General features: G+C 46.7%; 1 protein-coding gene across 3 annotated transcripts in view; it reads right to left on the minus strand.

The window, feature by feature from the left end:
• The window catches only part of RPS9 (ribosomal protein S9), a 32,679-nt gene that overhangs the window by 7,397 nt on the left and 1,425 nt on the right, over nt 1–23,857 (minus strand). For all 3 annotated transcript variants that reach the window (XR_004540763.1, XM_033959958.1, XM_033959959.1), the window contains exons 3-4: nt 20,218–20,340; nt 9,807–9,993 (exon numbers count right to left, since the gene is read on the minus strand). Coding sequence is in view for 2 of the 3 variants with exons in the window: in XM_033959958.1 (XP_033815849.1) it covers nt 9,807–9,993; nt 20,218–20,340 (310 nt within the window). In the remaining variant the exon portion in view is untranslated. The remainder of the gene's footprint in view (nt 1–9,806; nt 9,994–20,217; nt 20,341–23,857) is intronic.

Genomic DNA, 23,857 nt, shown 5'->3' on the forward strand with positions numbered 1-23,857 from the left:
TAAAGGTTGTATTAAAGGCACTATATCAGAATCTTTAACTATTGTTTTGCCAAAACCTAATAAAGATCCCACTTTGGTCTCAAACTATAGGCCAATATCTTTAATAAATGTAGACGGAAAATTGTTAGCAAAAATACTTGCATTAAGATTGGCTAATGCTCTCCCCCACATTATAGGTATGCATCAAACAGGATTCGTTGCTCAAAGACATTCATCTCACAATACCAGATTAACATTCCATATGCTATATTTAACAAAGAAAATGAATGAGCCTACTTTTGCTGTTTCATTGGATGCAGAAAAGGCTTTCGATAGAGTAGAGTGGCCTTTTATGTATCAGGCAATGGAATGGTTTGGTATAGGTCCTGGATTCATACAAATGATACAAACATTGTATAGCTCCCCTTCTGCAAGATTATATATCAATAATACTTTTTCAGAAAAATTTAATCTACAGAGAGGAGTTAGACAAGGATGTCCCTTGTCTCCTTTGCTGTTTGATATTGTTTTAGAACCCTTAATATTAGCTATCCAACAAGCAAAGGAGATACAAGGTATACCTCATTCAGACAGAGAATATAAAATATCTGCTTATGCAGACGATTTATTATTATATTTGAGGAATCCAGAATCTACCATTCCATATCTACTTGAACTAATTGAGAAATTTGGAAGTTTTTCAGGATATAAAATTAACTGGAATAAATCAGAAGTTCTTCCTCTAAATGTATATTGTACAAAAGGTTTATTTGATACATTCTCTTTTGTTTGGAAGGAAGAATCTATTAAATATCTTGGAATTTGGATAACAAAAACAGTAGATGAGACAATGAAAATTAATGAAAAATGTCTAATACAGAAAGTGACAGAAATGTGTGAGCAATGGAATCCTTTACATTTATCTTGGTGGGGAAGAGTACAAACCGTTAAAATGATGATTTTGCCTGTAGTTTGCTACCAAATGGGGATGATACCAGTTTTCTTTCAAGAATCTTTCTATACAAAATTAAATAGAATTTTGACAAAATTTATTTGGCTTAATAAAAAACCAAGAATTGCTTTAGTGTCGTTGCAAAAACCAATTAAGGAGGGAGGGGTAAATTTTCCCAACTTTTATAGGTATCATCAAGCCTATATTTTACATCATGGTATGTATTGGATCCTCCCAGAGCCCACTGATAATATTCCAGACTGGTTCTGGCTTGAATGGAGACTTATATTTCCATTACGTCTTAGTCATGTAATTAGTATCAAAATGCCAAAGTTATACAAAGATCATAAAATATTTATGGATACCTGGAAAACTCTAAGATACATAAGTAATTTAACTCAAATTCCAATTAGTAAATCAACTATCTACTCAAACAATATGGCTAAACCCCAAGATCAAAATTGGCGGTTTTAAAGTCATCTGGAAACATTGGATGACAGCAGGTATTCGTATTTTGGATGATGTAATAAAAAATGATAAGTTGCTGGAGTTTTCACAATTGCAACATAAATTTGGTCTTAATAAAACACAATATTTTAAATGGTTGCAATTGAAGCAATCTATTCAGGAAGGGTTCCCTGAATGGAAAAACCTTGCTAAATATCACAGTTTAGAATTCTTATGTTTCCAGATGGACTCAATAGGACATAAAGCCGCACAGTGGTATAAAATAATATCTGGATTTATAAATAAAAAACCAAAAAATGGTCTTAGAGACATTTGGAGCATTGAGATAAAACACCAAATTAGTGCATCTCAATGGCCACGACTTTGGTCTTGGAGGCTAAAATGTACGGTATCAGCATCTATGAGACAAACTTGGTTTTTTCTTCTTCACAGAGCATTTTGGACCCCTACACGTTTACATAGAATTGATAGCTCTAAATCTAATAGATGCTGGCACTGTCATGTTGAAATTGGGACATTAGATCATCTTTTATTCTTTTGTCCATTTATCTTATCATTCTGGAAATCAATTTGGCCCCAAATTAATAGAATATTAGAAAATCCAGTAGCCTTGACATATGATACTATATTATTTGGAACAACCATGAGAGCAAAAAGCCAAATTTCATCAAGTAATAACAAACTTTTATTTATCCTAACTGGAATAGCAATACAACAAATCACATTCAATTGGAAACAACATGATAGATTGAATTATATGTTCTGGTGGAATTCTGTATGCCATATATACAAAATGGAACTCGCTATTGCAACACATAAAGGATATATGAATAAATTTCAAAAAATATGGGGACCATTAAAAGATTTTTGTAAAGAATGATAAATTTTCCCATGAATAGAATTTGAAAAATCTGAAGACCGATAACAGATTTCTTTAATGAATGATTAACTTTTCCCAAGATAAGATATTTGAATAGAAGGGAATGGGGTGGGCTTTTAATTCTGAATATTATATACTAATTTAATATTTGAATGAATTTACAATAAAACTGATTTATGTATTATTGATTGGGAGGGAGGGAGGGAAAGGGGATTATTATATCCAATAAGAATTATATAAATTTAGATTTCTTGCATAATATTATAACTTTATATAATATTAAATTTCTAATGAAATGTTAAATTTGATGTTAATATATGAGTTAATTAAGTGTGTATATTCAAATTTCTAATGAGTTTATTGAAACACTTGTTGTAACATAAGAAAATGAATAAAGATTTATAAAACAAAAATGCTCCAAATGTCCCGAAGACCAGTTTTTGATTTGAAAAAACATCACTTGTATTACTATTATTATCATCAACTGACATTCATGAAAGTTAACCTCCCCTTCCATCCCTAGACTTTTGTAATGAGTAGTAAACATTTTCCCTTCATAAGATAATTGAAATGAGGGGATAGGGATGGGTGGGAGGGAAGATTTTTTGATATATTAATAGAATGTTTATAGTACAATATAATATAAATGAATCTTTTTTTTTTCCTAATCTTTATTCATTTTTACATCTTACAAGTGTATCAATAAAATGACAATTGAAATTAAGTACATCACTTGAATTTCTTTCATATTTAACAGTAATACATAAAATTTAACCCCTTCCCTCCTACCCTTACTATAACATATGTAATATTTTTTTTAACATATACAATAAGAGAAATACAGAGTAAATTAATCATTTTACAATATAGGCATTACTTAAGATTCTCAAAAATTCATACTTATTAATACCCTACCCTCACCCACCAAAAAGCACAGTTACTTACCGTAACAGGTGTTATCCAGGGACAGCAGGCATATATTCTCACATGTGGGTGACGTCATCTACGGAGCCCCGGCGCGGACAGCTTTTCAAGCAAACTTGATTAAAGTTTCAAGTTTGCACACTGCACCACGCATGTGCGTGCCTTCTCGCCCACTAGAGGGCGCATCCCACCTCGTGGTCCTCAGTTCCATAACTAGCAAGGAAGCCATCCCCGGGGAGGCGGGCGGGTTGTGAGAATATATGCCTGCTGTCCCTGGATAACACCTGTTACGGTAAGTAACTGTGCTTTATCCCAGGACAAGCAGGCATGATATTCTCACATGTGGGTGACCTCCAAGCTAACCAAAAAAGGGCAGGTGGGAGGATGGCAATTTAGGAAAACAGATTTTGCAAAACTGACTGGCCAAACCGGCCGTCACTCCTGGATAAAGTGTCCAGGCAGTAATGAGAGGTGAATGTATGAACCGAAGACCAAGTGGCAGCCTTGCATATGTCCTCCATCGGAGTGGATCGGAGGAAAGCTATCGAAGCTGCCATCGCTCGGACCTTGTGCCCCGTGACTCGACCCGGGGGAGGAAGGCCGGCCTGAGCGTAGCAAAAGGAAATGCAAGCGGCCAACCAGTTAGACAGAGTGCGCTTGGAAACTGGGTGCCCTAATCGATTGGGATCGAAGGACAAAAACAATTGAGGAACCTTCCGATGAGGCCTGGTGCGTTGAAGATAAAATGCCAACGCCCTCTTACAGTCAAGCGTGTGAAGCGCCGTCTCGCCCGGATGGGAGTGGGGCTTCGGGAAGAACACAGGAAGGACAATGGACTGATTGAGGTGGAAGTCAGAAACAACTTTAGGTAAAAACTTAGGATGGGTGCGGAGGACCACCTTGTCGTGATGAAAGACAGTGAAAGGAGGGTCCGCAACCAAGGCTTGCAACTCCCCAATCCGCCTGGCGGAGGTGAGGGCAATCAGAAACACCGCCTTCCAAGTCAGAAATTTCAAGAGGGACTTGTTGAGTGGCTCAAAAGGGGGTTTCATCAGTTGAGCCAGAACTACATTCAAATTCCACACGACAGACGGAGGCTTAAGAGGGGGGCAAACCCTGAGTAACCCTTTCATGAAGCGTGTCACCAAGGGATGGAGTGACAGAGGGCGTCCCTCCAGAGGTTGGTGGAAAGCGGAAATCGCACTGAGATGAACCCGCACCGAAGTGGTTTTCAAGCCGGAGCGCGACAAATGAAATAAATATTCTAAAACCGAGGATACCGGAACTGATACCGGATCCAGGTGAAAAGACGAACACCAGGTGGAAAACCTGGTCCATTTCTGCGCATAGCAAAGCCTCGTCGAGATCTTGCGGGAGGCTTCCAACACCTCCTTCACCGATTGAGACAGGTCCGGAGGAGTCAGGGAACAAGAAACCAGGCTGTCAGGTGCAATGACTGCAGATTGGGATGTAACATGGATCCTTGACTCTGAGACAGCAGAGAAGGAGAGACAGGCAGGGGAAGAGGCTCTCTGGCACTGAGCTGGAGCAGCAGGGAGAACCAGTGCTGACGCGGCCATCGAGGTGCTATGAGAATCATCGTGGCCGTGGACGATTTTAGGTGTACCAACGTTCGCATGATCAGAGGGAACGGAGGGAATGCATACAGGAACCTCCCTTCCCAGTCGAGTAGGAAGGCATCCGCTTCCAGACGGTCCTGCGAGTACATCCGAGAACAATATAGTGGTAGTTTGTGTGTCTCCGGAGAGGCAAACAGATCCACCTGTGGCGTTCCCCAGCGAGCGAAAACCTCGCGTAGAACTGCTGAGTGTAGAGTCCACTCGTGCGGTTGCAGAAGTCGACTCAGTTTGTCCGCCAGGCAATTCCGTTCTCCTTGGATGTAGACCGCCCGGAGGAAGATGTTCCGGGAGGCCGCCCACTCCCAGAGGCGAAGAGCTTCGGAGCAGAGGGGCCATGACCCCGTTCCTCCCTGCTTGTTCACATAATACATTGCCACCTGATTGTCCGTGCGGACGAGGACCACCTGGTCCTGCAATATGTGAACGAAGGCTCGAAGTGCTAGGAAGATGGCTCGCAGCTCTAGCACGTTGATGTGACACTGACGGTCTTCTGTCGACCACAGGCCCTGCGTGCGAAGACCGTCGAGATGGGCTCCCCACGCGTACTCCGAGGAGTCCGTGGTCAGGACCTTGCGAAAGGGCGGAGTGCGAAACAATAGCCCCATGGACAGATTTGAAGAGTCTGTCCACCAACGCAGCGATTTCCGCAAGGGCGGAGTTACCGAAATGAGGCGAGACACCGGGTCGCACTCCTGACGCCACTGGGACGCGAGGGTCCACTGAGGGATCCTCAGATGTAGCCTCGCAAACGGTGTGACATGTACCGTCGAGGCCATATGGCCCAGCAGCATCATCATGCGCTTGGCCGACACCTTCGACAGTTGAGAGACCTGGTGGCTCATCCGTACCAGGGCTTCCAACCGCTGGGTCGGCAGGTAGGAGCGTAGGCGCACCGTGTCCAGCACCGCACCTATGAATTGAAGAGACTGCGACGGCCTCAACTGAGACTTTGGAAAGTTTATCTCGAACCCGAGAGTTTGCAGGAAGGCAATAGACTGTCGGGTCGCTGAGATAACCCCCTCCCTGGTCGGGGCTTTGATGAGCCAATCGTCCAGGTAAGGGAACACGTGAAGTCCACGCGACCTGAGGGCTGCTGCAACCACCACCATGCACTTCGTGAATACTCGTGGGGACGCGGCCAGGCCGAAGGGCAGTACCCTGTACTGGAGGTGGAGGTCCCCCACCTGGAATCGTAAGAATCTTCGACAGGCGGGGTGCACCGGAACATGGGTGTATGCTTCCTTCAGGTCGAGGGAGCACATCCAGTCCCCTTCCTCCAAGAGGGGATACAGAACCGGGAGAGACAGCATTCAAAACTTCTCCCGGGCCAGGAATTTGTTGAGCTTCCTGAGGTCCAGTATGGGGCGCAGGTCCCCGGTCTTTTTTGGGACCAAGAAGTAGCGGGAGTAAAACCCCGTGCCCCACTGGTCCTTGGGGACCGGCTCGACCGCCCGAAGCTTCAAGAGGGCTTTGGCTTCGGTTATAAGGGTCGGTAGCTGCGAACGTTTGCAGGGGACTAAACTTGGGGGACTGTCCGGCGGCGAGGACACAAAGTTGAGCGAGTAGCCCTCGGAGACGATCCGGAGCACCCAAGCGTCTGAGGTAATCCCGGTCCATGCCTCCCGGAAGGACCGAAGACGGCCCCCGATAGGAAGGGGTTCTTGTGAAAGTGCGGAGGGGAACCCGCCCCGTCCGCTCAGCCCGTCAAAAGGAAGGCGCTGGCTTAGAAGGGCCCTGCGCCGGGGCTTGGGGTTGTCCCCCTCTGCCTCGCTGAGACGGACGTCTCGGAGGCGGTCTCGAGAAAGCCGGGGTCGACTTCTGAGGGTATCGGCGCGGCGGAGGCCGAAAGGGTTTCTGCGGCGGGGGCCTAGGTTTGGGGCGGACCAGGGATGCTAGAGAGCGCTCCTGTTCCGACAAGCGCTTGGTCGCCGCGTCCAATGACTCGTCGAATAACTCGGACCCCACACAAGGCAAGTCTGCCAGGCGTTCCTGCAGGTTTGGGTCCATGTCGAGGGTGCGAAGCCAGGCCAAGCGGCGCATGGCCACCGCGAGGGCCGACACCCTCGAAACCAGCTCAAAGGCGTCGTACACTGCATGGAATAGGTACAACCGCAATTGAGACAGGTTGGACATAAACTTGTCGAATCCTGCTCTTTGGGAGTCCGGTAACGAGTTTCGATATTGAGGAAGGTCCTTCACCATACCACGCAAAAAGGAGGAAAAGGTGAAGGCGTAATTTAGAACCCTGGTGGCCATCAGGGAATTTGAATAGAGGCGACGGCCAAACTTGTCCAGGGTCCGCCCCTCCCTGCCTGGTGGAACCGCCGCAGAAACCCGTGAGGGCTGTGATTTTTTAAGAGCAGACTCCACCAGAAGGGACTGGTGTGAGAGCTGCGCCTTATCGAACCCTTTAGGGGGAATCGTCCTATACTTCGATTCCATTTTTGAAGGCACAGACGTGACTGTAAGAGGGTTTGACAAGTTCTTCAGCCAGGTTTGCAGAAGGACACTGTTGAGAGGGAGTCTAGGCACCTCCCTAGGAAGAGTGGGGAGGTCCTGTTCCTCCAAAAATTCTTTGGAATACCGAGAGCCTACCATCAGGTCAATCCCCAGGGCTTGGGCCATGTCCTGAACGAAGGATGAAAATGAGGACGGCCTAGCCTGGGGAGAGGGGGTTCTCGACCGCCCCACCGAGGAGAGGGGGGAGGCCTCATGGGAATAATGAGGGTCCCTAACCGATCCCGAATCCCAGGATCCCCTCTCGAGGGCCCTCGAGGGGGAAGGGGAAGTTATCCTCCTCGCAGAACCCTTGGGTGAGGACCCCGGGGTTCGTGGGACACTCTCCCGTTTCCTCGGCGAGGCGGCCCGGGAAGACTTCCCATGGGGTGAGCGGAGGAGCCTCGGGTTGTCGAGGCGCAGCTCCGACACCTGCAGCGCCTCGCCCCCGAACGACGAGGAACGGTCGCGCCGAGGCGAGCCTCGGGGCCGCTTGGACTTCCTCGATCGACGCCCCGTCCGAGGTCACGTCGAGGGCGAGGCGTGTCTGGAAGACCCGGAGGAAGAGGAGGAAAGGCGGCGCACTCTGCGCAACTTTTCTTTGGGCCTTACACTGCGCTCAGGGGGTTCCCCCGAGGTCGAGGTCCGGGGCGGGGCCGAGACCGAGGTCGCCGAGGCCGGGGCTCCCGAGGGAGCCGAGGCCGGGGCCTCCGAGACCGAAGGCGCCCAGGCCGAGGTCGAGGGCCGCCGGAACCGCAGCACGCTGCAACACTTCCAGGGCTCCCGACAGCTCCGATGAGATCAGAGCTCGGAGGAGATCCTGGAAGGCCGGAATCCCCACGAAGGTGGGGAGTTCCGAGTCCGGGGCACACTCCCTGGAGGGCGACCTCGGTCTCGAGTATTCCCTCGGGGTGTGCGGAGTCGAGGTCCGATGCGGGGCCGGGGTCGACCCACCCGCCTTGGCCTGACTCGAGGATGGCTTCTTTGCTGAAGGGGATAGAACAGAGGACTTACCCGAAGCTTGCTTCACTGACGACGCCTTCGAGGAAGAGGGCCGAGGCGAGGCCGAGGCCCCCGAGGACGCCGAGGCCGAGGTCAAGGCCGGGGCCGAAGCCGAGGCCGACGTCGAGGCCTTAGACGGCGCGTCGACGGCGAACAATTCGGCCATTCTTGCCTTACGGCGACGGAGGGCCCTGTTTTGGAAGGTAGCACAGCGATCACACGAGTCTGTCGGATGTTCGGGCCCAAGACAGACAATGCACCACCGGTGAGGGTCAGTGATGGAAAGCAACCTCTCACACCGGCTGCACTTTTTGAATCCCGTAACAGGATGGGACATCCACGAAGAAAAAGAAGAAGGCCGGGAACGTACCGACGTCCCGCGGCCACGGCTTCCGGGAGCCCCCGGAGGCCGACGAAAAACGAAAGACTTTTTTTTTTTTTGAAAAGAAACGAAAGGAAAACAGCACCGCGAACTAATTCGAAGGGAAAAACAAACTAAACGCGGCAGCTAGAAGGCAAAAAACACTGGAGCTCAGATCCACAGGGCTTTCTTGCTCCGCGGAAAAATTTGAACTGAGGACCACGAGGTGGGATGCGCCCTCTAGTGGGCGAGAAGGCACGCACATGCGTGGTGCAGTGTGCAAACTTGAAACTTTAATCAAGTTTGCTTGAAAAGCTGTCCGCGCCGGGGCTCCGTAGATGACGTCACCCACATGTGAGAATATCATGCCTGCTTGTCCTGGGATAACTTTTCCAACCATTTTCCAATCTTATTTACCTACCATCTCCCCCCCCCCAAGACAAACCATAACTACAGAGAATCTACAAAGGACGTCAATGGGCTCCAAATTAATTTAAAATTTTCATTATTCCCTAATATGGCAGCATTCATTTTCTCATATTTATATATTAGACATAAACTTGCCCAACAAAATTAATATTTTTGAAGTGATAGGGATGGGAGGTTAACTTTCATGAATGTCAGTTGATGATAATAATAGTAATACAAGTGATGTTTTTTCAATTCAAATGTTATTTCTTGATACACTTGATGTAAGTTGTAAAATGAATAAAAATTATAAAATAAAAAAATAAAACTATATCTTCTGATGAGACCAGCAAGGCCCTAACCTTTCTGCACATTCCCCAATTCCCTCTAGAATCCTTTGAACATCCTGCTCAATGTGCCAATGTCTACAGAAATGTCTAAGAGGGGGGAGAACTTGGGCTCACAGAGCCACTGCAACCATCACGGATGAAAACTAGGCTGATAATTTTTCTGAAATGGCTTTAAAAACTGAGGGATGTCCATGACGATGTACAAAGGTTTGATCCATGTTGAACTCCCCTGTGGAGATTTCTTCACCTACCAACGTATCTGCCTTTGTAAAAGCCCACAAACAGGGCTTCTGCCACATGGTAACCCAACATCACGCAGCATCACAATCAGTCCGTGGCTACTTACCGGATATGCCGCTGGCGGATCAGTACCCGAGCATGGTGGATGGACTTGGCCAGACCCAGTTTAAAGACCTGCGTCTGCAGACGACGCTCCAGGAAGTCCTCGATCTTCAGACCCAGGATGTAATCCAACTTCATCTTACCCTCATCCAGCACGCCAATGCGCACCAGCCTCCTCAGCAGGGCATTACCTGGAGGGGAAGGGGAGAGCATGGGTGCAGAAGGGTAAGGAACTTCTGGTATAGTACATCGTCTTATTAGAACATAGCATACTATCTCCACCTGCTGGAGACTGAAACCAGATTGATCTCAAGGGGATGGGAACTGCACAGCCTACTTGCACTACTTATATAGTTGTTTGTTCTCTGTCTCCACCTGCTGGCGGAAGAGCATAAAGCCACCCGCCTGTGCCAGTCTGGAGGGACACTAAAGAATTTATTGTTCTTACTGCCCACTCATATTCCCTCTCAATGTGATGAGTTATATGCCAGTACTCATTTTACAAATCTGTAATTGTTGTGTTGTGTTAATATGTAAAGATAAAACAAAAAAAATACCACCTTTTTTATTGGACTAACAATACAGTTTACAGTTAGCTTTCAAAGGTAACCCCTTCTTCCTCAGATCAGAAATAAATCCTGGTACCTGACTACTTGATTCACACCTGTGCTTTGTTTTCTTGCTGTAAGATACTGTCTGTTTGATGTTTGAGTTTTCTGACTGTGTTCTTTTGGTAAACTAAATTATTTCTAGAGTGCTAGCAAATGTACACAGAGCTGTAGAGTCATGAAAGACACAGTCCCTGCTTGATTGTGTATGTGATTGTTCCTCGCTTAGATTTGTGGATAGGCGGGTTATAATTTTAAATAAATAAACAAACAGTATGCCAGGGTGGGGGATGCAATTGGGGGGGGGGATAGTTACTTTGCTGGCTAGGGTAGGGAGAAGTAAGGTTATGGATTGAAAACCCACTTTTTTAATAAAGCCTTCAGTCTGCTTTTACACAAGCTAAGGGAAAGGGCACGACGGACAAACTCAGGTAGTTTATTCCAGGCATATGGGGCAGATAGATGAAAAAAACCAAGTCTGGAATTGGCAGCAGAGAAGGGTACAGCTAGGAGCAGCTGATCTGAGGAATGGAGTTCCCAAGGAGGTGTATAGGGAGAGATAAACAACCAAGAAAGCATAGTTACTTACCGTAACAGGTGTTATCCAGGGACAGCAGGCAGATATTCTCACTAATGCGTGACGGCACCGACGGAACCCCGGTATGGCCACTTCAAGAACTTGAAAAAGCTCTTGACGCCTGCACCGTGCGAGTGCCTTCCCGCCCGACGTAGGCACACAGTCCCTCAGTTAAGATAAGCCAGCTAAGAAGTCAACCCAGGGAGGTGGGCGGGTTGTGAGAATATCTGCCTGCTGTCCCTGTTTTTTTTAAAGAATTAAGTGTGCCAGATAAACTTTATTTTTCATATAATTGTTTAGTAAACTTTTTTTTTCCAAATTCTTTATTCATTTTTCCATCTTACATCAAGAACACAATATTACATCATTTAAACCTTATAAACATCACTTGTATTTCTTCTAACATCATCTTAAAAACATAAATTTATACCCTCCCCACCCACCCTTCCCACAAATATTTTATTCAAAAATATCATATAAATATTATATTCTTAACTATTGATCATACCTTTAATATAACTTCATACCCTCCCCCCTATGTATAAGAGTACGGTAAGTAACTGTGCTTTATCCCAGGACAAGCAGGCAGCATATTCTCACTGATGGGTGACCAAGCTAACAGAGATGGGATGGTGGGAGAGTTGGCCAAAGAAATACAATTGAAAAACATAATGGCCGAAGTGCCCATCCTGTCTGGAGAAAAAAACCAGACAATAGTGAGAAGTGAAGGAATGAACTGAGGACCAGGTGGCAGCTGTACAGAATTCCTCAATAATGTAACTATAAGGAAAACAACAAAAGCTGCCAGAACTAGAACTTAGGGTCTGGGACACGATATCCCTGTGCCAGGCCAGTCTAAGTAAAGAAGAACGAGAGGGAGGTAATCAGCCAAACGAAAATCGTTCCAATGAATATAGGATATCCAAACTGAGTTGAATCAAAAGAGAAGGTTGGAATAAAATCACTGTGGCTCAGACCTGCGTGACAAGGAGGACCATAAACCGCTTATAGGACAAAACATATAAAGCCAGGATCCTCGTAGGGAAAAACAAGGTGCAGGAAACAACACAGACAGAAGAACTGGCTGAGCAAAATGAAAATAGTAGAAGGTACTGTGGACATGAACACAAAATCACCTTGGCTTGATGAAAGACTGATAAGGATGAAGCTGCTAGCAGGGCACCTCCTGGAAGAGGTGAGAGACATAAGCAAAACCCATTTTCCAGGTAATAAACTCAAGTGGAGATGACGCTTTTGATACAAATGGTATCATCAACAACCAAGAAAGAACCACAGGAATAGTCAAGACAACAGAAGGAATGAGGTGTGGTTACACACATGAAAACCCCCCCCGTCATGAGCCTGGGAACCAGAGAAGAAATCAGAAAGAGGTTGCTCCTCGACAAATCAAGGGAAAAAATGCAATAGCATTAAAAAGAAGTCTGAGAGCTATAGACTCGAGACTAGAAACAAAGGAAAAATACCACCAGTTAGGAAGTTGGAAACAGGCAGAGAAAGACACCAGGAAAGAAAACGAAACAACTTTTGATATCAACAAGGGCGAGTGGCTGTTGTCCTGGCAGAAATCAACAAATGGGCTGAAAAAGATGTAAATGAAACGGACGCAGCCCCAAAGAAAAAACCCAATGAAGATTGGAAGAAATCAAAGAGTCCTGAGTCAGAGTGAACCGAGCAGGAAAATGAGAAGAAGAAAGGACTACCAAAATTTGAGTGGACGAAGAAGGGAGAACCCATGTTGACTGGGTCACCAGGCATCATGGTGATAACAGCTCTCGTGAGCTTGATGAAAAAGCCCAACAAGAGAAGAAGCGAAGTGAATGCATATAAAAATATGCTCGCCCAATCCAGGAGAAAAAGAACCATTGCCAGACAAAGAAAAATCCTAGAGTAAAAGGATTTTAAAATCCTGCTGAAATTGGTTGCTAGAAAATTCAGCTCCCCATGAAAAGCAGCAAGAGCAGATGGCCAATCGCCTCCAAGGTCACAAAAACAGGGCCTCCTGACATAACAGGAGAGAGCCCTAGACTCCTTGCTCAATTACATGTAGCGTATAACACCTGAATTGACTGTGCAAGGAAGGAGGACTTGAGGACAGAGTAGATGATAAAAATCATGAGGTCCTAAAAATATCATTAGAAAAAATTGGGAAAAAAGGAGAAAAATCCACTGCCTGGCAGTCGAAAGACCCTGAGGCTGTAGAACGCCCATATGAACTCCCCAGGGAGAAATTAGATGCAGAAAGCATGAAGATGCAAGGAGGTAACAAATAGAAAAAGGGAACCTCCATAGAGACTAGAGGAGATCAAAGATATACAGTAGTACCTTGAATTACGAGTATAATCCGTTCCAGGAGCATGCTCATAATCCAAAATGCTCGTTTATCAAAGCGAGTTTCCCCATAGGAAATAATGGAAACTCGCTTTGATGCGTCCCCCCCCCCCCGAGAACCGGCATTGCTCCCCTCGAAGGCCCCCCCTGCGATCCGGCACCCCCCCGCCACGATCTGACATCCCCCCCAACACAATTGGGCACCCCCCGCCGCTTCTTACCCTCATCTGGGCACTCTAGAAAGTCGGACTCCTCGTCTGCTGGGCCTTGAGCATCTGAACATGAACTCGTAGGCCTTGAGCATGCTCAGATGCTCAAGGCCCAGCAGATGAGGAGTCCGACCTTCTAGAGTGCCCAGATGAGGGTAAGAAGCGGTGGGGGGGGGGGTTGCCCAATTGTGTCGGGGAGGGGGAGGGGGGGTCGGATCGTGTCGGGGGGGTGCCCAATCGTGTCAGGGGGGTTGGATCGTGGCGGGGGAGTGCCCAATCGTGTCGGGGGGTGCCGGTTCGAGGCAGGGGGGGGTGCCGGATTGCGGGGGGGGGGGGGTGCTCGTAAATCGAGCCATGCTCGGTTTCCCAGGCACCGATTTTGCAAATGTTTTGCTCATCTTGCAAAACACTCGCAAACCGGTGCACTCGTAAACCGAGGTACTACTGTACAAGTTTTGAGAGACAAGCCCTCGCCTGGTACCACTGGAAAACAAAAGACCACTGAGGAGTACAACAATGTAGGCCGACCCGTGGCATAACAGAGACAGGAGAATGCCTGTTGTTTAAAAGGAAAAACATGTGTAAGATTGAAAACAATCTTAAAAAGAAACACTCTCAAGAGAGTGGAGTCAAGAAGTACCCCAAAGAAACACAGAAATGAATACGGGTACTGGAAAAAAAAACAACAACCGGGTAAACGGATTTCGAAAAATGGAAAAACAAGGAGGCCATGTAATCGAATAGATGTGGCCAGCACAATCAGACACACTCTGAATAATCTGGGAGGAAAAAAAGCAAAACTGGTAAGGAGTACAGTTGAAAAACAAGCTCGAAAGCCATATGAATTGGAGCCTTTAGCGGTTGCCTGGAAAATCAAGAAGCATAGCCATGAGGTCTGAAATCCAGTAAAAACACAGTCATCCAGTGGCCTTGACTATTAAGAGAAAGACCAGTAATCGAAGAGAACCCTTCAAAGAGAATATGTAGGAGAAAACAGGAAGGACTGCCTAAGATCCCACGCAGACTCTCTAAAGAAAACAGTCTGAGAGCAGGAGGAAAAGATTAATGAATAAAGCCTCCAGATGAAGAAAACTCAGAGAGCCTAGGCTCGTAGGAGTACAGGAAGACTGAGAAGGTGGCTACCGTGACAGTGAAAACTGCTACACAGATGCGGCCAGAGAAAACTCACCAGGTCCATAATGTACAGGAAACATGTTCCAGCACAGCCCTAGGAACACGTCCCCAAATCAGACATTTTCAGTAACTTGACCTGTTGAGTAATGATAAAAACAGACACTCAGATAGAGACCAGATCCGTAAAAAAACAGGTACTCAAATGGAAAAGCGGCTACATGGAATGTGTACACCAATGAATGCCAAGGAAAACCATTCAGGCAGTAGAGGAATCTAGTAAGCCGGTTTGGCTAACCGGACCCCAGGCTTGTCCACTCTGCCCAGAAAGACAGAGGACGACACACTAGTCGTGAGGAGGAACTCTACCAGGACGGAAACAAAGACACATGGAAACTACTTCATAAGACATGCCAAAAAGTCCCCACAGAGATCCAGGAAGGGAAGCAAACCATCCTGGAGTAAATAAGGACAAGGAAAAGAAATGACTGTATAAAGTCAACTCCCAAAGGAATGCATTTACAGAAAATTACCTAATGGTGCAATCATGAAGGCTTTGCAAACCCCATTCAAGGGAAAAAAAGCACATGTGATGAAGAAGTACCCACCACTTCAGAGAGAGATGGGGCGTAGTTCTAAAAGACACCCCAAGCTTCTCAATCAGTCAAAGCCAAGACTATCAAGGAGTCGAAGTCGAATACAGCTTGATGACTGCAAAGCCTTCCCATACCAGAACAATACCGACACCGCTAACTGCAACGACAACTGGTGTCACAGAATAGGAGTTGTCAAAAGCAGAGAAGACTCAAGTGAAAAGTTCCCGGAATCAAAAAACTCAACCAGGCAGCACTAGAAGAGACGATGTCAACAGGGCTGACAACCCAAACTGAAATCACAGTTGAACATGTCGATGTCGAGAAGAAAGTCAGACATCGACCTAGATGTCGATATGGACTGCGACATCGATCAGACATGACGACAGTAATATGACATCGAACAGGGAGGTCAACACCAATTAGAAACATCGACATCATCGACAGGAACAATGAAAACATTCCGACGCCGACCAAAATCGTGGCATGAAAGAAAAAACTGTTAAAAATGAAGAGCCGGTACCAATGGATACAGCGCCGGTTCTAGATGAAAAAAGCTGGTATCAAGGCACACAGCACCACTTGATGAGGGAGGGTTCTTGAGTGGGCAGACTTGTTGGGCCACCGGCCCTTTTCTGCCATCATACTCTATGTTTCTATGTTTCACTGGAACAGACGGGAAAAGACACCGGCACCATTGGTTCATGACCGGTACTGATGGTGTCAGTCCCAAGTAGAGAGAAAAGGACAAGAGCACCGTTGGTCCATGGCCGGTACTGATGGTCGTGCCCCAGCAAAGATAAAAAGATGCCGGTACCATAGCAAACATATAACATGGAGGGCTATGTATGTCAACGCTCACAGCTTGGGAAATAAAATCCTGGAATTAGAGACGGAAATGAGGAATGCCAACCTAGATGTGGTGGCGATATCCGAGACCTGGCTCACGGACTCCCATGGCTGGGACATGGTCATACCGGGTTACAACTTGCTTCGCCGAGACAGGGAGGGCAAATTGGGAGGATGGGTAGCACTATATACCAAAGATGACATTAAAGTCACCAGAATCGCAGATGTCAGGTACACAGGGGAATCCCTTTGGGTGAATCTGGCTAGGGGGAAGGACAAATGCCTGTATCTTGATGTAGTATACAGACCCCCAAGACAGCAGGATGACCTGGATATGAAATTAATCGAGGATATAGAGAATATCACCTTGCGTGGGGACACTGTATTGTTAGGTGACTTCAATATGCCTGATGTGGACTGGACCACACTTTCCTCTGCGTCCAACAGCAGCAGAAGGCTATTAAACTCTATTCAGGGAGCACGACTCAGGCAACTGGTATTGGAGCCAACAAGGGATCGGGCAATACTGGACCTGATACTTACCAATGGAGAAAGTGTCACCGAGGTCTCGGTGGGCAACAGGTTGGCCTCCAGTGACCACAACATGGTATGGTTCAATCTCAGGAAAGGTTTCACAAAATCTAACACATTAACCAAGGTCCTCAGCTTCAAGGACGCCAACTTCGAGGGCATGGGGGATTTCATCCATCAGGCGCTGCATAACCGAGCAGAAACAGATAATGTGGAAGTATTGTGGTCAACTCTAAAAGCTACCATACTAGAAGCAACCAACCGCTTTATTAAATTGGTAAGTAAACGGCGAAGAAACAATAAGCCACAGTGGTTCTCTGCAAAGATCTCAGACCTCATAAAAGAAAAGAAAAGAGTGTTCCTATCTTATAAACAATCAGGGAAGCAGGACTCTAGGGAAGACTATCTGGCCAAGTCAAGAGCAGTCAAAACAAAGGTCAAAGAGGCCAAATTTAGAATGGAGGAGAATCTAGCGAAGAACATCAAGAAGGGCAATAAACCCCTCTTCAGGTATATTAGTGATAGAAACAGAAACACAGGCGGGATAGTACGCCTTAAGAAACCAGACGGGAACTATGTAGAATCGGACTCTGAAAAGGCTGAACTATTAAATGAATACTTCTGCTCAGTCTTCACCCGTGAGGTGCCGGGATCCGGCCCTCAGCTGCAGACAAGGGATAGCTCTGCAGACCCATTTCGAAATTTCGAGTTTTCACCCAGCACTGTCCACTTTGAAGTATCTAATCTCAAGGTTAACAAAGCAATGGGACCAGACAACCTACACCCCAGGGTACTCAGGGAATTAAGTGACGTCTTGGCGGAACCGCTATCCGCGCTCTTCAATCTCTCCCTTAGTACAGGTAAAGTCCCATTGGACTGGAAAACGGCTAACGTCATTCCACTCCACAAAAAAGGATGCAGGACGGAGGCTGCTAACTACAGACCAGTGAGTCTCACATCAATAGTGAGCAAGCTAATGGAAACTCTAATCAAACGCCAATTGGATACGATCTTAGACGAGGAGAATCTACGAGATACGTGTCAACATGGATTTACTAAGGGGAGGTCCTGCCAATCTAACCTAATCAGCTTCTTTGACTGGGTGACAGGGAAGCTGGATGTTGGGGAGTCCCTAGACATCGTATACTTGGATTTCAGCAAAGCATTCGATAGCGTGCCACACCGCAGGTTGTTGAACAAGATGAGCTCTATAGGATTAGGAGACACATTGACAGCATGGGTTAGGGACTGGCTTGGAGGTAGGCTTCAGAAGGTGATGGTGAACGGCACCCCCTCCGAAAAGACGGAGGTGATCAGTGGTGTGCCGCAGGGCTCGGTCTTGGGCCCGATCCTATTCAACATCTTCATAAGGGACTTGGCTGAGGGACTTAAAGGTAAAATAGCGCTATTTGCCGATGACGCCAAACTATGCAATGTAGTAAACAGGAACACGTCAGACCAATGCACAGGGCCAGACGGAAACTCAATGCCTGACAGTATGGTGCATGACCTACTCCTACTGGAGCACTGGTCCAGGACCTGGCAACTCAGTTTCAATACCGAAAAATGTAAAGTCATGCACCTGGGCAGCCAAAATCCATGCAAGACGTACACCTTTAATGGTAAAATCCTACAAAGGACTGTAGCAGAACGTGACTTAGGGGTGATCATCAGTGAGGACATGAAGACTGCCAAGCAAGTGGAGAAAGCTTCATCTAAGGCTAGACAAATCATAGGTTGTATACGTAGGGGTTTCGTCAGCCGGAAGTCATTATGCCATTGTACAGATCCATGGTGAGACCCCATCTGGAGTACTGTGTACAATTTTGGAGGCCGCATTACCGCAAAGATGTGCTGAGACTTGAGTCGGTCCAGCGTATGGCCACCTGGATGGTCTCGGGGCTCAAGGATCTCCCGTATGAGGAAAGGCTGAAAAAATTGCAGCTATACTCTCTTGAGGAACGCAGAGAGAGGGGGGACATGATCGAGACGTTCAAATATCTCATGGGCCGTATAAAGGTGGAGGAGGATATCTTCTTTTTCAAGGGCCCCACGGCAACAAGAGGGCATCCGTGGAAAATCAGGGGCGGAAAACTACACAGTGACACCAGGAAATACTTCTTCACCGAGAGGGTGGTTGATTACTGGAATAATCTTCCACTGCAGGTGGTCGAGGCCAGGAGCGTGCCTGATTTTAAGTCAAAATGGGATCGCCACGTGGAATCTCTTCACAGAGAAAGGTAGGGGAGGGTTATTGGGGTGGGCAGACTTGGTGGGCCGTGGCCCTTATCTGCCGTCTATTTCTATGTTTCTATGACGATGGTGTCGTTCCAGAGTAGAAAGACCATGACCAGGGGCCATGACCAGTATCATCAGTGCCGCTCCCAGAGAAAGAAAGAACACCGGTACCCTTGGTCTAAGACTGGTACCATAGGTGTGGCTCCGGAATAGAAGAAAAGAAAGGGATACCAATACCCTTAGCTCATGATCGGTACCATCGGTGTCGCTCCACACTTCGAAGATGAACATGCACATATCAAGACAGTCATCGATGTCGAAGCAGAGCCAGAGATAGGACTGGAAAAGGTCGGCAGGATTAGACCTGAAGTCTAAAGGAGAAAACCAACTTACCAAAGAAGCATCACAGGTAGTGCAGACTGGAAGTATGCTGGGTACCGGAACACTGGCGTCACCTGTTGCCCGATGCCTGGTACCAGATCACTGGCGTCGACTGGTGCCGGATTCCTGGCAGTGTTGACGGGAAACTGCTTCTGGAGAATACACATGAAAATGCGCTGAAGGAGGAAAAAAGCAAGGGAAGAAAAAATGGCAAGGCCAAGGTCCCGAGATTGCTAAAATAACAGAAGGATGTTGTTGAAGACAAGTTCCACAACAAAACAACCGCGTGGAGGAAAAATGGGCAGGAAAAACCAGCGCGGGACAAGAGCCATGCAGAGGGGAGAAAACAAAATGGCGATCCATAAGGCCCCACTAGGCCAAACCAACAACGGTAAAGAAAAAAAATAAAATATAATTAAATTTTTTTTTTTTTGTAGAACGAACCTATCAACGACAGAAAAGAAGAAACTGACAAAAAGTCAGTAAAACCGCGAGAGCGGGAAGGCAGCGAAATAAAAAATTTTTTAACAACCGTTGAAACGTGACTTCTTAGCTCCGCGGAAACTAAGAAACTGAGGGATACCGCGCCTACATCAGGCGAGGAGGCACTCGCGCATGCCTCAAGAGCTTTTTCAAGTTCTTGAAGTGTCTGTACCAGGGCTCTGTCGGTGCCATCACCCATCAGTGAGAATTTGCTGCCTGCTTGTCCTGGGATAATAAATGTTTCTCAGCTCTGAAAAAGGAATAGCACAAATGTGGGAGAGAACTCAGGTGGCTAATGTCACACTACTTGGATTTAGTGAAATATTTTCAATCACGTTAGGACAGGGCCGGGTTAGATGGGAGAACGGAGTAGTGAAGATGATCTTGCAGAATGCAGGAGCCAGCAGCTGAGATCTCTCTTTTCTTCCCCCAGTGAATCTTAAATAGAGTGGGGGTGGGATATTACCTTCAAAGAGACGTTTGGCATCTTTCTCATCCAGAGTCAGCAGTTCCCTGGCTGCCTTACGAATCTTGGCCAGAGTGAATTTCACCCGCCACACCTCACGCTTGTTTCGCAGCCCATATTCTCCTGAAGGCCAGAGAAATAAGGAAAATGAAAGGAATGGGAATTAGGACAAATACTACAATTGCAAAACAGTAGACACATAAGGAGATGCTAAGCATTTAAGGTCCTAGAAAAGGAGAAAAATTAAGGCAGATAATGCCCATGTGGCTTATCCAGTCTGCCTATCCACATCATCTACACCAGGGGTGTCCAACCTGTGGCCCGAAGTATTTTGTGCGGCCCTGGTCGATGCAGTGTTTTCCTCTGCTGCCCCTGGGTGTTTACCGTCTTGCTGGCTCCCTCCTCTTTCTTGTTGCAGCATTTGTGCGGCCCCAGAAACATTTTTTTCAGCCAATGCGGCCCAGGGAAGCCAAAAGGTTGGACACCCCTGATCTACACTCCCTTTCATTTCTATATACCTGCCCCGAGCTTTCTTTAATTCAGATAGTTTTCTCTTCCACCACCTTCACAAAGCAGCCATTCCACATATTCACCACCCTTTCATCCTATGTTCCCTCATTCCAGAGCTTCCTTTCAATTGAAAATAAGCCTCTGGATGTTATAGCCTCAAGCACGACCTTATCTCTTACAAAGCTGCGTCAAAGATCAAATAGAATTCTTTTTCATACCACAGAGAGGTCCACTGAGAAGGGATTAATGTAAAATCATGTGGACAACTGCATAGCAGAACATCAATTATATGGTCCTCAGTAATATACAGCTCAACATAAGTTTTTGTAAGTGAGTTGTAAGCTTGAAAACCCAAAAGGGAAATTAAGCATAATACATCCCTGGACCTAATTGTGTGAAGTGCTGTAAATGAAGTCAACACGTGATCCCAATAGAAAAGTAGATTTTACTCTGGGGTATAACACATGTAAATAAAAATTCAAAAGGCGATCCTTCCCCAAGTGTGGTGGAAGCCCAATAAATGTGGGTCTAAACATCGATGTCCATGATAATAGTTTCACAGTATATCAAGTTGTCAAAGTTCTAGTAAAGTACTTATCTCCAATAGCAATAACGTCCGTGATGGTTCACTTCTAAAGTCTGTGCTGGGTATTCAGCTCTACAGAGCTCCGTTACAGAGGCACCACAGCCCCATTCTTCAGGAGCAATACACTGGACGGAAGAGGTTTGGACGCCAGGAGAGCAAAAGGAACTAAACTGTAGGAGTTCCTTTTGCTCTCCTGGCATCCAAACCTCTTCCGTCCAGTGTATTGCTCCTGAAGAATGGGGCTGTGTGCCTCCGTAACAGAGCTCTGTAGAGCTGAATACCCAGCACAGACTTTAGAAGTGAACCATCATGGACGTTATTGCTATTGGAGATAAGTACTTTACTAGAACTTTGACAACTTGATATACTGTGAAACTATTATCACGGACATGGATGTTTAGACCCACATTTAGTGGGCTTCCACCCAGTGTTCCCTCTAAGCGGGCGGGTGTTGTGAGCAAACTTTTTTCACCGTGAGCCAAAAATATCGGGCGCCAGCAAGTTATGAGCCAACTCGCCCGATTCTCCTCTCGCCGCCCTGCCATCTGCCGTACGCCTCTTCCGATCGTGCGCTGTGACGAGAAACGTGTGCGCTGCGATGTAATATTTTGTGCGCCAGCGCACGCCAGCGCAGCTTAGCGGGAACACTGGTTCAAATGGTTTTATTTATTTCCCCAAATTTATTTTTGTTATACGCATTGAAAATATTTGATATTGCGTTTAAATCAAAATCTCAATAAACTTGAAACGAGTGCCCGTGAGATTGTGGGAGGGTTAAATACTCAAAACTTAGAAGTTTTTGCTACGCCAGCTTTCTGGTATCTTTACATACAGTGGCGTACCTAGCATATGTAACATCCGGGGCCCATCATTTTTTGGCACCCCCCCCCATCTGTAAGAAAAACATGATTTTTAGTAACAAACCACACGTCACACATGAGTACCTAGGAAAAGGCAGCATCTTACATATTGCAGTGAGCAGTACATCAATACACCCATTGTAAAACTAAACAAGCCAGACCAGCACAGATCAATCCTACACCGTCAATCCTAACAGAAAACCATGTCTTTCGAACACACAGAACACAGAAAACACCTTCGCCTAGTAAGGAATATGTAATCACAAACTAACCCCTCCCTCTTTTACAAAACTGTAGTGTGGATTTTAGCTACGGAGGTAACAGCTCTGATGCTCATAAAATTCTGAGCATCAGAGCTGCTACCACCAAGGCTGGTGCTAAAAATGCTTCACAGTTTTGTAAAAGGGGGGATAAAATAAAAATACATAGACAAAGGTTAAATTGAACCAGCAAGAAGCTGGACTCTGCATACAATGCTTCACAGAAACAGTGACACATGTCTCCTAAAGCAATAAATAAATAGAAATTTTTTTCTACCTTTGTCTTCTGTGGTTTCTCCTTTCCTCATCTTCTTGTAACTCTCTTCCTTCCATCCACTGTCTGCCGTCTCTCTTCCCCTATATGGCATCTTCTCTCCTTCTATGCCCCTTCCAGAAACTGTATGCCTCCCCCTTCCATCTCTCCTTTCACCCCATTGGTCTGGCATCTCTCTCCTCGCCTTCCCTCTCCCACACCTCTCCTCATAGTCTGGTATCTCCCCTTCCCTGATTCTCTGGCATCTCTCTCCTTTCCTTTTCTTCCATCTTTCGCTCCCCCTCCATGCTCTCACATCTCCCCCTTCCTTTTCCCTTAGACTGGCATACCTTCCTCCTATGCTCCAAGCCCTGGCATCTCCTTTAATTCCCTCCCTCATCTTCCTTCTCCCTCCAGCTGGGTACCGCAACACTCTTCCCTGCAGCTCTGCACTTCCCCACAATTGCCATGCTTCGGTTCCTCTTCTTCCTTCCTTCCTCTCCCCCCCCCCCCCGCGGGACCCTGCGGCACCATCAACTCTTACTCCCTCTAATGTCGGCCCTGCAGCTCCAGACTTCCTCGCACCTTCTCCCCTCCCCCTTTGGATCGCTATTATTTTAAATGTTATAGCCGCGGAGCTGTATCCATCAGTGGAGATGTCTAACCTCGGCCTGCCCCGGAACTCTTACTGCAGCAGCCGCCCGTCTAGGCAGGAACAGGAAGTCACTGTTGCAGTAAGAGTTCCGGGGCAGGCCGAGGTTAGACATCTCCACTGATGGATACAGCTCCGCGGCTATAACATTTAAAATAATAGCGATCCAAAGGGGGAGGGGAGAAGGTGCGAGGAAGTCTGGAGCTGCAGGGCCGACATTAGAGGGAGTAAGAGTTGATGGTGCCGCAGGGTCCCGCGGGGGGGGGGGGGGGAGGAAGGAAGGAAGAAGAGGAACCGAAGCATGGCAATTGTGGGGAAGTGCAATCCCCCCAATGCGTCCCCTTACCTTACCGACGCGTGTGTGCGCTGTGAAGAGAAACTTTGCGCTGCGATGTAATATTTTGTGCGCGAGCGCAGGCCAACGCAGCTTAGCGGGAACACTGCTTCCACCGCTTCCTTTTGAATTACTTGCATTATACTCCAGAGTAAAGTCTCCTTTCCTTCTGGTATCACATTGTG

The sequence above is a fragment of the Geotrypetes seraphini genome, chromosome 10, assembly GCF_902459505.1.
Source record: "Geotrypetes seraphini chromosome 10, aGeoSer1.1, whole genome shotgun sequence".
NCBI lineage: Eukaryota > Metazoa > Chordata > Amphibia > Gymnophiona > Dermophiidae > Geotrypetes > Geotrypetes seraphini.